This window comes from Ovis canadensis, chromosome 22 (genome assembly GCF_042477335.2).
Source record: "Ovis canadensis isolate MfBH-ARS-UI-01 breed Bighorn chromosome 22, ARS-UI_OviCan_v2, whole genome shotgun sequence".
In the NCBI taxonomy this organism is placed as follows: Eukaryota; Metazoa; Chordata; class Mammalia; order Artiodactyla; family Bovidae; genus Ovis; species Ovis canadensis.
Genome location: NC_091266.1, coordinates 20,519,717 through 20,532,621, shown reverse-complemented (window position 1 = coordinate 20,532,621; position 12,905 = coordinate 20,519,717). Strand labels below are relative to the sequence as shown.

Genomic DNA, 12,905 nt, shown 5'->3' with positions numbered 1-12,905 from the left:
CACCAAAGAATTGATGCTTTTGAACTGTGGTGTTGGAGAAGACTCTTGAGAGTCTCTTGGACTGCAAGGAGATCCAACCAGTCCATTCTAAAGGAGATCAGTCTTGTGTGTTCTTTGGAAGGACTGACTCTAAAGCTGAAACTTCAATATTTTGGGCATCTCATGCGAAGAGTTGACTCATCGGAAAAGACTGATGCTGGGAGTGATTGGGGGCAAGAGGAGAAGTGGGCTACAGAGGATGAGATGGCTTGATGGCATCACCCACTCGATGGCCATGAATTTGAGTGAACTCTGGGCATTGGTGATGGACAGGGAGGCCTGGCGTGCTGCAATTCATGGGGTCGCAAAGAGTTAGCCACAACTGAGCAACTAAACTGAACTGAACATTGTGCTAAGTGTTTTATGTGTGTTTGTTAGTTGCTCAGTCATGTTCCTCTTTGCTGCCCCAATGACCATAGGTCAGCAGGTTTCTCTGTCCATGGAATTTCCCAGGCAAGAATACTGGAGTGGGTAGCCATTTCCTTGTCCAAGGGATCTTCCCAAGCCAGGGATCAAACCTAGGTTTCCTGCATTACAAGCCAATTCTTTACCATCTAACCCACCAGGGAAGCCCTTAAATACTTTATATATAAAATCATCGATACCACTGTAAATTATTCTCATTGTACCCAGGAAGACTTAGCAGATTTGCAATATTAAGTAATTTGTCCAATGTCAAAGAGACAATGTCAGACAGAGCTTGTATTCAAATCCAGGTTTAAAGATGTAAATTATATTCAAAAATGTGTTAATTGCTATAGTCCTCTGCTTCAACAAGAAAGAAAAATTTCCCTGGGCTTATGTAAGGGGAGAAAAATGATGCCAGTTAAATAAGCTTAAAAATTCAGAAACAGTCAAAATTGCACATGCAAATTAAGTGTATGATAAAGGAATCATCTTCAAAATTAGGGGAAAATGGATTTTTGGTTAGGAGCATTTACCTAATAGGAGAGTCATACAGAAAATTATAAAAAAATATCTATTTTTCATACAGTATACTAAAGTAAACCACAAATGGAGAAGGTATTTATGTGCAATAAGCAATAAAGCAATGGAAGTGCTAGATGAAAATGTGGATGGATTCTTGCAATGTGAGAGTGGGCATATCTTTTCTACCTGTGGCTCATAATAAAGTATCAGTAAGAGAACAGGAAAATGCTTTTGAACTGTGGTGTTGGAGAAGACTATTGAGAGTCCCTTGGACTGCAACGAGATCCAACCGGTCCATTCTAAAGGAGATCAATCCTGGGTGTTCATTGGAAGGACTGCTGCTAAAGCCTAAACTCCATTACTTTGGCTACCTCATGCGAAAAACTGACTCATTGGGAAAGACTCTGATGCTGGGAGGGATTGGGGGCAGGAGGAGAAGGGGACGACAGAGGATGAGATGGCTGGATGGCATCACCGACTTGGTGGACATGAGTCTGAATGAACTCTGGGAGTTGGTGATGGACAGGGAGGCCTGGCGTGCTGCAATTCATGGGGTTGCAAAGAGTCGGATGTGACTGAGTGACTGAACTGAACTGAAGGGAAAACAGCTATAAGTTTAATGGCCTTATAAAACTGCATGGCAAGACACAAGAAACAAAGTAATGAAATGTATAATTATCTTTAAATTTAACACTTTGGACTTTCACTTGCTGCATTATCCAAATCATTTTTATCTCATTTTATACTTGAAAACTATAGTTTTTCTGCTAAAGTAACAGTTTCTCAGCAATTTCATAGATACCTTTAGTTCTCTCCTCCCATGAGGTCACATGTGTTGTTCATAATTTATTTGTAGTATTTACAACCATACTTTTTTTAAACCATGTATTTTAATGTACCTTTTGATGTTTCTATCCATAGACTGTATTCCTGCCCAACCTAGACCATTTCTCCCTCATGTTCATATCTACATCATCTAGTATAGTAACTGCCATACTATCAAGCCCTTAGTTAATGAAATTAAAAAAAAAAAAAAGAGCCTATTTCCTTTTATGTATGTCAACCTGAAAGTGAAAGAGTCAGTCACTCAGTCGTGTCCAACTCTTTGAGATACCAGGGACTGTAGCCCACCAGGCTCCTCTGTCCATGGATTCTCCAGGCAACAATTTTGGAGTGGGCTGCCATTTCCTTCTCCAGGGATTCTTCCCCCCCACCCCCCAGGGACTGAACTTGGGTCTCCTGCACTACAGGTAAAGTTGGCTTTTTACCAACTGAGCCACCATGTCAACCCCCTAAAGATTTAAAACAGACTTATGCTTGTGCTCATAAGCACTTTTTTAAAAAAAATTAATAGTCTAATCTCTACAACTTACTTATAATACATGTGTAGTTCTAGACATCAAAGACTTGAAACAGAACTACTTGAATTTTCTCTATGGACAGTAGTTCTAAGTATGCTATAACATTATATTTTGAAATCTGTGTGGCATCTCTACTGCTGCTGCTAAGTTGCTTCAGTTGTGTCTGACTCTGTGCGACTCCATAGACGGCAGCCCATTAGGCTCCCCCGTCCCTGGGATTCTCCAGGCAAGAACACTGGAGTGGGTTGCCATTTCCTTTTCCAATGCAAGAAAGTGAAAAGTGAAAGTGAAGTCGCTCAGTCGTGTCCGACTCTGTGCGACCCCACGGACTAGGGGATTAAAATATCCATCTGTGGGTTGGGAAGGGGTTGAGGATAAAGTTAAATTCCATTCAACAGTTACTTTGAAGCATGCTTCAAAAGTGTCTCTTCTTCATTATGAGATGTATTGTTTGTTTTAGATGTATGCATCTCTCTAGATACTATAAATCATGCAAAACAGCTACATCCATATTTTAGCAAAAGCAGTTTAAGAAAAGTGACATGAGATTCTTATCAGTTTTGCTTTTTGTGTGACTAACAGATATGCCATCCTACGCTGAAGGTCAGGAAGGGCAGAGGCAAGAAGATACCCCTCATCCAAGGTAAGGAGCAGTGGCTGTGCTTTGCTAGCGCAGCCATGAAGGGATACCCCTCGCTCAAGGTAAGAGAAACCCAAGTAAGATGGTAGGTGTTGCAAGAGGGCATCAGAGGGCAGACACACTGAAACCATACTCACAGAAAACTAGTCAATCTAATCACACTAGGACCACAGCCTTGTCTAACTCAATGAAACCAAGCCATGCCCACAGGGCAACCCAAGACGGGCGGGTCATGGTGGAGGGTCTGACAGAATGTGGCCCACTGGAGAAGGGGATGGCAAACCACTTCAGTATTCTTGCCTTGAGAACCCCATGAGCAGTATGAAAAGGCAAAATGATAGGATACTGAAGGAGGAACTCCCCAGGTCAGTAGGTTCCCAATGTGCTACTGGAGATCAATGGAGAAATAACTCCAGAAAGAATGAAGGGATGGAGCCAAAGCAAAAACAATACCCAGCTGTGGATGTGACTGGTGATAGAAGCAAGGTCAGATGCTGTAAAGAGAAATATGGCATAGGAACCTGGAATGTCGGGTCCATGAATCAAGGCAAATTGGAAGTGGCCAAACAAGAGATGGCAAGAGTGAACATCAACATTCTAGGAATCAGCAAACTAAAATGGACTGGAATGGGTGAATTGGACTCAGATGACCATTATATCTACTACTGTGGGCAGGAATCCCTCAGAAGAAATGGAGTATCCATCATGGTCAACAAAAGAGTCCGAAATGTGGTACTTGGATGAAATCTCAGAAATGACAGAATGATCTCTTTTTGTCTCCAAGGCAAACCATTCAATATCACAGTTATCCAAGTCTATGCCCCAACCAGCAATGCTGAAGAAACTGAAGTTGAACGGTTTTATGAAGACCTACAAGACCTTTTAGAACACCCAAAAAAGATGTCCTTTTCATGATAGGGGACTGGAATGCAAAAATAGGAAGTCAAGAAACACCTGGAGTAACAGGCAAATTTGGCCTTAGAATGTGGAATGAAGCAGGGCAAAGAATAATAGAGTTTTGACAAGAAAATGCACTGGTCATAGCAAACACCCTCTTCCAACAACACAAGAGAAGACTCTACACATGGACATCACCAGATGGTCAACACTGAAATCAGATTAATTATATTCTTTGCAGCCAAAGATGCAAAAGCTCTATAGTCAACAAAAACAAGACCAGGAGCTGACTGTGGCTCAGATCATGAACTCCTTATTACCAAATTCAGACTCAAATTGAAGAAAGAAGAGGAAACTGCTAGACCATTCAGGTATGACCTAAATTAAATCCCTTATGATTATACAGTGGAAGTGAGAAATAGATTAAAGGGCCTAGATCTGACAGATAGAGTGCCTGATGAACTATGGAATGAGGTTCACGACATTGTACAGGAGACAGGGATCAAGACCATCCCCATGGAAAAGAAATGCAAAAAAGCAAAGTGGCTGTCTGGGGAGGCCTTACAAATAGCTGTGAAAAGAAGAGAGGCAAAAAGCAAAGGAGAAAAGGAAAGATATAAGCATCTGAATGCAGAGTTCCAGAGAATAGCAAGAAGAGATAAGAAAGCCTTCTTCAGTGATCAATGCAAAGAAATAGAGGAAAAGAACAGAATGGGAAAGACTAGAGATTTTTTTCAAAAAAATTAGAGATATCAAGGGAACTTTTCATGCAAAGATGGGCTCACTAAAGGACAGAAATGGTATGGACCTAAAGAAGCAGAGGATATTAAGAAGAGGTGAAAATAATACACAGAAGAACTGTACAAAAAAGAACTTCATGACCCAGATAATCATGATGGTGTGATCACTCATCTAGAGCCAGACACCCTGGAATATGAAGTCAAGTGGGCCTTAGAAAGCATCACTACAAACAAAGCTAGTGGAGGTGATGGAATTCCAGTGGAGCTATTTCAAATCCTGAAGGATGATGCTGTGAAAGTGCTGCACTCCATATGCCAGCAAATTTGGAAAACTCAGCAGTGGCCACAGGACTGGAAAAGGTCAGTTTTCATTCCAATCCCAAAGAAAGGCAATGCCAAAGAATGCTCAAACTACCACACAATTGCACTCATCTCACACACTAGTAAAGTAATGCTCAAAATTCCCCAAGCCAGGCCTCAGCAATACATGAACCGTAAACCTCCAGATGTTCAAGCTGGTTTTAGACAAGGCAGAGGAACCAGAGATCAAATTGCCAACATCTGCTGGATCATGGAAAAAGCAAGAGAGTTCCAGAAAAACATCTATTTCTGCTTTACTGACTATGCCAAAGCCTTTGACTGTGTGGGTCACAATAAACTGTGGAAAAGTCTGAAAGAGATGGGAATACCAGACCACCTGATCTGCCTCTTGAGAAATCTGTATACAGGTCAGGAAGCAACAGTTAGAACTGGACATGGAACAACAGACTGATTCCAAATAGGAAAAGGAGTATGTCAAGGCTGTATATTGTCACCCTGCTTATTTAACTTCTATGCATATACATCATGAGAAACGCTGGACTGGAAGAAGCACAAGCTGGAATCAAGATTGCCAGGAGAAATATCAATAACCTCAGATATGCAGATGATACCACCCTTACAGCAGAAAGTGAAGAGGAACTAAAAAGCCTCTTGATGAAAGTGAAAGAGGAGAGTGAAAATGTTGGCTTAAAGCTCAACATTCAGAAAACGAAGATCATGGCATCTGGTCCCATCCCTTCATGGGAAATAGGTGGGGAAACAGTGGAAACAGTGTCAGACTTTATTTTTTGGGGCTCCAAGATCACTGCAGATGGTTATTGCCTCCATGAAATTAAAAGATGCTTACTCCTTGGAAGAAAAGTTATAACCAACCTAGATAGCATATTCTAAAGCAGACACATTACTTTGCCAACAAAGGTCCATCTAGTCAAGGCTATGGTTTTTCCTGTGGTCATATATGGATGTGAGAGTTGGACTGTGAAGAAAGCTGCGTGCCAAAGAATTGATGCTTTTGAACTGTGGTGTTGGAGAAGACTCTTGAGAGTCCCTTGGACTGCAAGGAGATCCAACCATCCATTCTGAAGGAGATCAGCCCTGGGATTTCTTTGGAAGGAATGATGCTAAAGCTGAAACTCCAGTACTTTGGCCACCTCATGCGAAGAGCTGAATCATTGGAAAAGTCTCTGATGCTGGGAGGGATTGGGGGCAGGAGGAGAAGGGGACGACAGAGGATGAGATGGCTGGATGGCATCACTGACTCAATGGACGTGAATCTGAGTGAAGTTTGGGAGTTGACGATGGACAGGGAGGCTTGGCGTGCTGCGATTCACGGGTTAGCAGAGAGTCGGACACGACTGAGTGACTGAACTGAACGGAACAGATATCACAAGAATGTATTAAAATGACTTCTCTGAAATTCTTCAAAGAAAATTTAGCCAAAGTGTATAATGTGTTATGTTTCCTCAGGGTAATCATAATCTTTCTTCTTGTTGGTGCCAATAGCTCTTATTTAATTGTCACATACTTTTCAGAACTATGTAATGGAATCACTGTTTTTAGAATTATATGACGGTAATCGTAACCAACCAATGATACAATACTAGTTGATCATATAGTGTAAGCTTCTAAAGTGATTTTTCAATTTTTTTTTTTTAGAGAATTCTTTGAGCTAATACAGAGAAAACTACCAACAGAAGACTACATACTATTTTGAAGTTGTTTAGCCTCCTCAATAAAAGTGTTTCTACCTATTGTTCACATTTCACTGAGGTTGGTTTTAAGGGAAAAAATATTTTTAAATGGTTATTTTACTATTTATATGTAAAAATAATTTCAATAAAATTTCCAGAAATAAAATCTTTGTTATAAAAATTTGAAACATATTTTTCCTAGTCAATTTTAGAGCTAAAGCTGAGAATGTAAAATGTTAGACGATACACACCAACAAGGATGGAATAGAGAATGCCTGGCCTATCAGATGGTGGCTGGATATTCCGGTCCTGATCAATGGCTTGAATGGGTGGCGTAACAATGATGGGGTTCAGTTCTTCCTGGAAAAAAAGAATCAGAGAGTTTAGTTCAGTTTTATTACCTCAGAGAGAATTGACATTCAGATATTGTTGTCTGGACAGCTCGATAACACCTGAACGAGTAAAGTCAGATTTCAAAATGTGTAATTTAACACCACAAATTAGTTAATTTTGAATCTGAAAGGGGAGCAAGATGCCCTCAAAGTCAAATGAAAAGACTTAGTAACTTTGTACATAGGGCTTTATATCACAAATTTCTCCTATAAGTAGAGCAAGGAAAAAGTATATTAATAAATTTTAAATCTTTCCCAAATAATTTAATCAAATATATAAGGTTATCAAGTATAGTATTTGTTTTTGGCTTTAGACAAGACTTGTAAATGTATTTATATTCTTTCTTCCCTAAATGATGACTTAAAGTTTCACATAAATTACATTAAAATAAATGTTTTAAAATTTGATGTTTAAGTCAATAGAAATCAATTGTATGTTTCATATAGTTAAACTAATTATATATCATGTAGGTATATACAAGTAACATATACATATAATAATATATAATATACATATTATATATAACTATATATATATATATATATTATATATTATTCTTATCTACAAGAATGTTCTGTTTAAAGATATAATGCATTTCTGATGTCCAGTGGCATCAAGTTTTGCTAACAGGACCAGATAATAAATATGCTTAGGCTTTGCTGGCCATGCAGTCTCTGTTATAGCTACTCAAGTCTGCCATTGTAACACAAAAGCAACCAGTAGACATGACTGTGTTGCAATAATACTTTATTTACAAAAACAGATGGCAAATAGGATGTAGTTTGTTAACCTTGTGCTAGATTATAATAGGTATGCTGGAAAGACAAACATTTACTTTGCAGAGATAAGTTTGGGAAACACCATATTAAATAACATTTTAAAAATGTTAATTCATTCTACTACAGGTTGTTTCAGAGATCTAAGTGTATTAATTTGCCTAACAACTGTCTAAGAAAGGGGCATTGTTTGTATATTTTCTAGAATCAATTATTAACATCTTCTTGAACTAACACCCTTAGAACCCAGTTTAGAAAATACTCCTTTAAATTTGTGGAACTCTCAGGGCAAATATATAAGTGGTAATTCTGAATGGAAATAGAGTGTGTCTCAGTATCTCATACACATTCTAAGGAATCACTGCAAGGTTCTTATATATTATTCCTTCTCAACTAACATAACCTTGAAACATATCATGCAGTCTTGTACAAAATCTGTAGTTTCTAATCTCAGCAGAAATGTATAGTTGTGGCATTCTAAATGAAACCAAAAAGAGCAATTATATTAATTGTTATGCACAAAACTTAATGTTATGTTATTAAGTTACATTACATTTACAGGCATTTTAATAATTGAAGGTAAGCATTGACCAATAATTTAGAGCTCACATACATCTTAGGGGCTCTGTCCAAATCATTTTCTCTAATGGGTTCTCACTGGTCTAAATGCTATCAATATTTTCCTAAAAATAAAGAGCTGTTTGTGGGGATAACTTGTGTGTGTGTGTGTGCACATGTCCAGTCATGTCTGACTCTCTGTTATTGCATGGACTGTAGCCCACCAGGCTCCTCTGTCCATGGGATTCTCCAGGCAAAAATACTGGAGTGGGTAGCCATTTTTTTTCTCCAGGGAATCTTCCTGACCCAAGGATCAAACCCACCTCTCTTAAATCTCCTACATAGCCAGGTGGATTCTTTATCACTGTGCCTCCTGGGAAACCAGGGATAACTTACACTCTATTCATGTCTTCAAATGTGGATTTAGAACCGTGAAAATGTTAATATCAAAATTACTACATTAAATCCATTTGATCACTGTTGTTCTCACCCAATGAGCCGTGTGTCGTGCTGTGCTTAGTTGTTCAGTCGTGTCTGACTCTTTGAGACCCCATAAACTGCAACTTAACAGGCCCCTTTGTCCTTGGAGATTCTCCAGGAAAGAATACTGGAGTGGGTTCCCATTGCCCTGCTCCAGGGTATCTACCCAACTCAGGAATTGAATCCAAGTCTCCTGCATTGCAGGCAGATTCTTTACCACCTGAGCCACCAGGAAAGCCTCACAATTTTTCTTTCACTCTCTACTTAGCAAGATCTTGAGATCTGAGATGCAAATAACAGACCCTGTTTAAAATTTAAATATCTTTCAACTCAGCATTTGAATGATATATTCACATGAGTAACACACATATAATATTATACTGAAACAGCTTAAGTGTTTTACATTAAATCAAGACATTGTAATATTCTCTGAGAATGATCTATAGAAAGTTTTCCCTGGTAAGGTAGAAAAAATAAAAACAAATATATTCAGAGACAACGTTGGAAAGGTAAACTGAGCTCATAGAATGACTAGCATCTCTGGCTTATTATCTTTAATTATTATAATTCTTAATTTTGACTGATTCTAACATTCACCCTCCTATGTATATGATAGTGGACTCATGATTGCTTAGATTTGTGGTCTGTATTTTAATTGAATAATTTTACAGCATTTAGAAAAAGAATCCGTTCAGTTCAGTTCAGTCACTCAGTCGTGTCTGACTCTTTGCGACCCCATGAATCGCAGCATGCCAGGCCTCCCGGTCCATCATCAACTCCTAGAGTTCACTCAGACTCACGTCCATTGAATCAGTGATGCCATCCAGCCATCTCATCCTCTGCCGTCCCCTTCTCCTCCTGCCCTCAATCCCTCCCAGCATCAGAGTCTTTTCAATGAGTCAGCTCTTCGCATGAGGTGGCCAAAGTACTGGAGTTTCAGCTTTAGCATCATTCCCTCCAAAGAAATCCCAGGGTTTATTTCCTTCAGAATGGACTGGTTGGATCTCCTTGCAGTCCAAGGGACTCTCAAGAGTCTTCTCCAAAACCACAGTTCAAAAGCATCAATTCTTTGGCGCTCAGCCTTCTTCACAGTCCAACTCTCACATCCATACATGACCACTGGAAAAACCATAGCCTTGACTAGACGGACCTTAGTTGACAAAGTAATGTCTCTGCTTTTGAATATGCTATCTAGGTTGGAGTTTGAGTGAACTCCGGGAGTTAGTGATGAACAGGGAGGCCTCAGTTCAGTTCAGTCGCTCTGTCGTGTCTAATTCTTTGTGACCCCATGAATCGTAGCATGCCAGGCCTCCCTGTTTGCTCCCTGTTTGTCTCCCTAATGTCTCTGCTTTTGAATATGCTATCTAGGTTGATCATAACTTTTCTTCCAAGGAATAAGCGTCTTTTAATTTCATGGCTGCAGTCACCATCTGCAGTGATTTTGGAGCCCCCAAAAATAAAGTCTGACACTGTTTCTACTGTTTCCCCATCTATTTCCCATGAAGTGATGGGAAGGGATGCCATGATCTTCATTTTCTGAGTGTTGAGCTTTAAGCCAACTTTTTCAATCACCACTTTCACTTTCATCAAGAGGCTTTTTAGTTCCTCTTCATGTTCTGCCATAAGGGTGGTGTCATCTGCATACCTGAGATTATTGATATTTCTCCCAGCAATCTTGATTCCAGCTTGTGTTTCTTCCAGTCCAGCATTTCTCATGATATACTCTGCATATAAGTTAAATAAGCAGGGTGACAATATACAGCCTTGATGTACTCCTTTTACTATTTGAAACCAGTCTGCTAGACCATTCAGGTATGACCTAAATTAAATCCCTTATGACTATACAGTGGAAGTGAGAAATAAATTTAAGAGCCTAGATCTGACAGATAGAGTGCCTGATGAACTATGGAATGAGGTTCATGACATTGTACAGGAGATAGGGATCAAGACCATCTCCATGGAAAAGAAATGCAAAAAAGCAAAATGGCTGTCTGGGGAGGCCTTACAAATAGCTGTGAAAAGAAGAGAGGCAAAAAGCAAAGGAGAAAAGGAAAGATATAAGCATCTGAATGTAGAGTTCCAGAGAATAGCAAGAAGAGATAAGAAAGCCTTCTTCAGTGATCAATGCAAAGAAATAGAGGAAAACAACTGAATGGGAAAGACTAGAGGTCTCTTAAAGAAAATTAGAGATACCAAGGGAACATTTCATGCAAAGATGGGCTCGATAAAGGACAGAAATGGTATGGACCTAACAGAAGCAGAAGATATTAAGAGGTGGCAAGAATACACAGAAGAACTGTACAAAAAAGATCTTCACGACCCAGATAATCATGATGATGTGATCACTCATCTAGAGCCAGACATCCTGGAATGTGAAGTCAAGTGGGCCTTAGAAAGCATCACTACGAACAAAGCTAGTGGAGGTGATGGAATTCCTATTGAGCTATTTCAAATCCTGAAAGATGATATTGTGAAAGTGCTTCACTCCATATGCCAGCAAATTTGGAAAACTCAGCAGTGGCCACAGGACTGGGAAAGATTAGTTTTCATTCCAATCCCAAAGAAAGGCAATGCCAAAGAATGCTCAAACACCCACACAATTGTACTCATCTCACATGCTAGTAAAGTAATGCTCAAAATTCTCCAAGCCAGGCTTTAGCAATACGTGAATTGTGAACTTCCTAATGTTCAAGCTGGTTTTAGAAAAGGCAGAGGAACCACAGATCAAATTGCCAACATCCGGTGGATCATGGAAAAAGCAAGAGAGTTCCAGAAAAACATCTATTTCTGCTTTATTGACTATGCCAAAGCCTTTGACTGTGTAGATCACAATAAACCATGGAAAATTCTGAAAGAGATGGGAATACCAGACCACCTGATCTGCCTCTTGAGAAATCTGTATGCAGATCAGGAAGCAACAGTTAGAACTGGACATGGAACAACAGGGAGCCCTGGCGTGCTGCAATTCATGGGGTCACAAAGTTGGACACGACTGAGCAACTGAAATAAACTGAATGGAGGGTTCTAATGCTTTATAAAGTTTTATTTTTTGGTAGATAGCTTGGTGGGCTTATGTCTGCCTCACTAAATAGTACATGACACTTGGCAATGCATGTATAGCAACAGCCTAGATCATGGTTTCCTATGCATTCTTAACCTGCATTCATACAGGTAGTGCCTGATTCTCAAATAAAATGGGAGCTTCTCCACAAACTAAACCATTAGTGACATTTAAACCCACAGCATAGGAAGGACTCTGGAAGAATTTAGCTCTATTTGTGGAAGCATGAAGTGAGACATTTAGTTTTAATGCTTGGAAAAGTATGACCCGGCCTGTTTTCAGACATCTATTTTGTTCCTGCAGTAAAGACTACTACTTTAAACCACAACAGGGGAGCTGTTGATAACTCTGGATGCGGATGCCTGCAGGGCACTGATAGATGCTTCATATATCTTTTCCAAATGGTATTCTTGATATTTGCCCACAGAGTCTCTGGAAGCATTCACAAAACTTTTCAATTTTTCTTCAGAAGTTCAACATAATAGTTTTTTCTCTCTTATTCCTGCTTTAGTAGCAAGTATGTCTTCTATATAGAATGTACTTATTTTCCACAATTTTCAAAGTGTGGATACCATTACACTTGCACAAGAAGTATTTGATTAAAAAAAAATAAAACAGTTGTGGTTGTTGGGTCTGATCTCAGACAACAAATATAATCAGGATATGTGTGAGAACAGTTTTAGGTAATATTCATTTTGAAAAAAAAAAACCCTCAGAAATCATACACACACACACACACACACACACACACACACACACAATAAAGATTTATGCAAAAAAAAAATAACACTCTTCTAACCCTCTCTGGCAATTTACCCCCCTTCCTGACCTGTATTTCTTTCTCCATATTTTAAAAAAGAGAGATGGGCAATGTCTCAATGGATGTAGCAATCTCATATTACTCGCTTTGTAAGTTTACTAAGACAACTCTTTGTACTGCATTTGAACCTACATTGCACTGGCCAATTCTCATGAAATAGGGCATTCTTAGGTGTTCTTTTGATTATTATTGTTGAAA

At 39.2% G+C, this 12,905-nt stretch overlaps 1 protein-coding gene across 5 annotated transcripts in view; it reads right to left on the bottom strand.

The window, feature by feature from the left end:
• Nucleotides 1–12,905, bottom strand: part of PCDH15 (protocadherin related 15) — a 1,084,160-nt gene that overhangs the window by 425,600 nt on the left and 645,655 nt on the right. For all 5 annotated transcript variants that reach the window (XM_069567843.1, XM_069567842.1, XM_069567840.1 and 2 more), the window contains exon 9: nt 6,871–6,979. In XM_069567843.1, the coding sequence (XP_069423944.1) occupies nt 6,871–6,979 (109 nt within the window). The remainder of the gene's footprint in view (nt 1–6,870; nt 6,980–12,905) is intronic.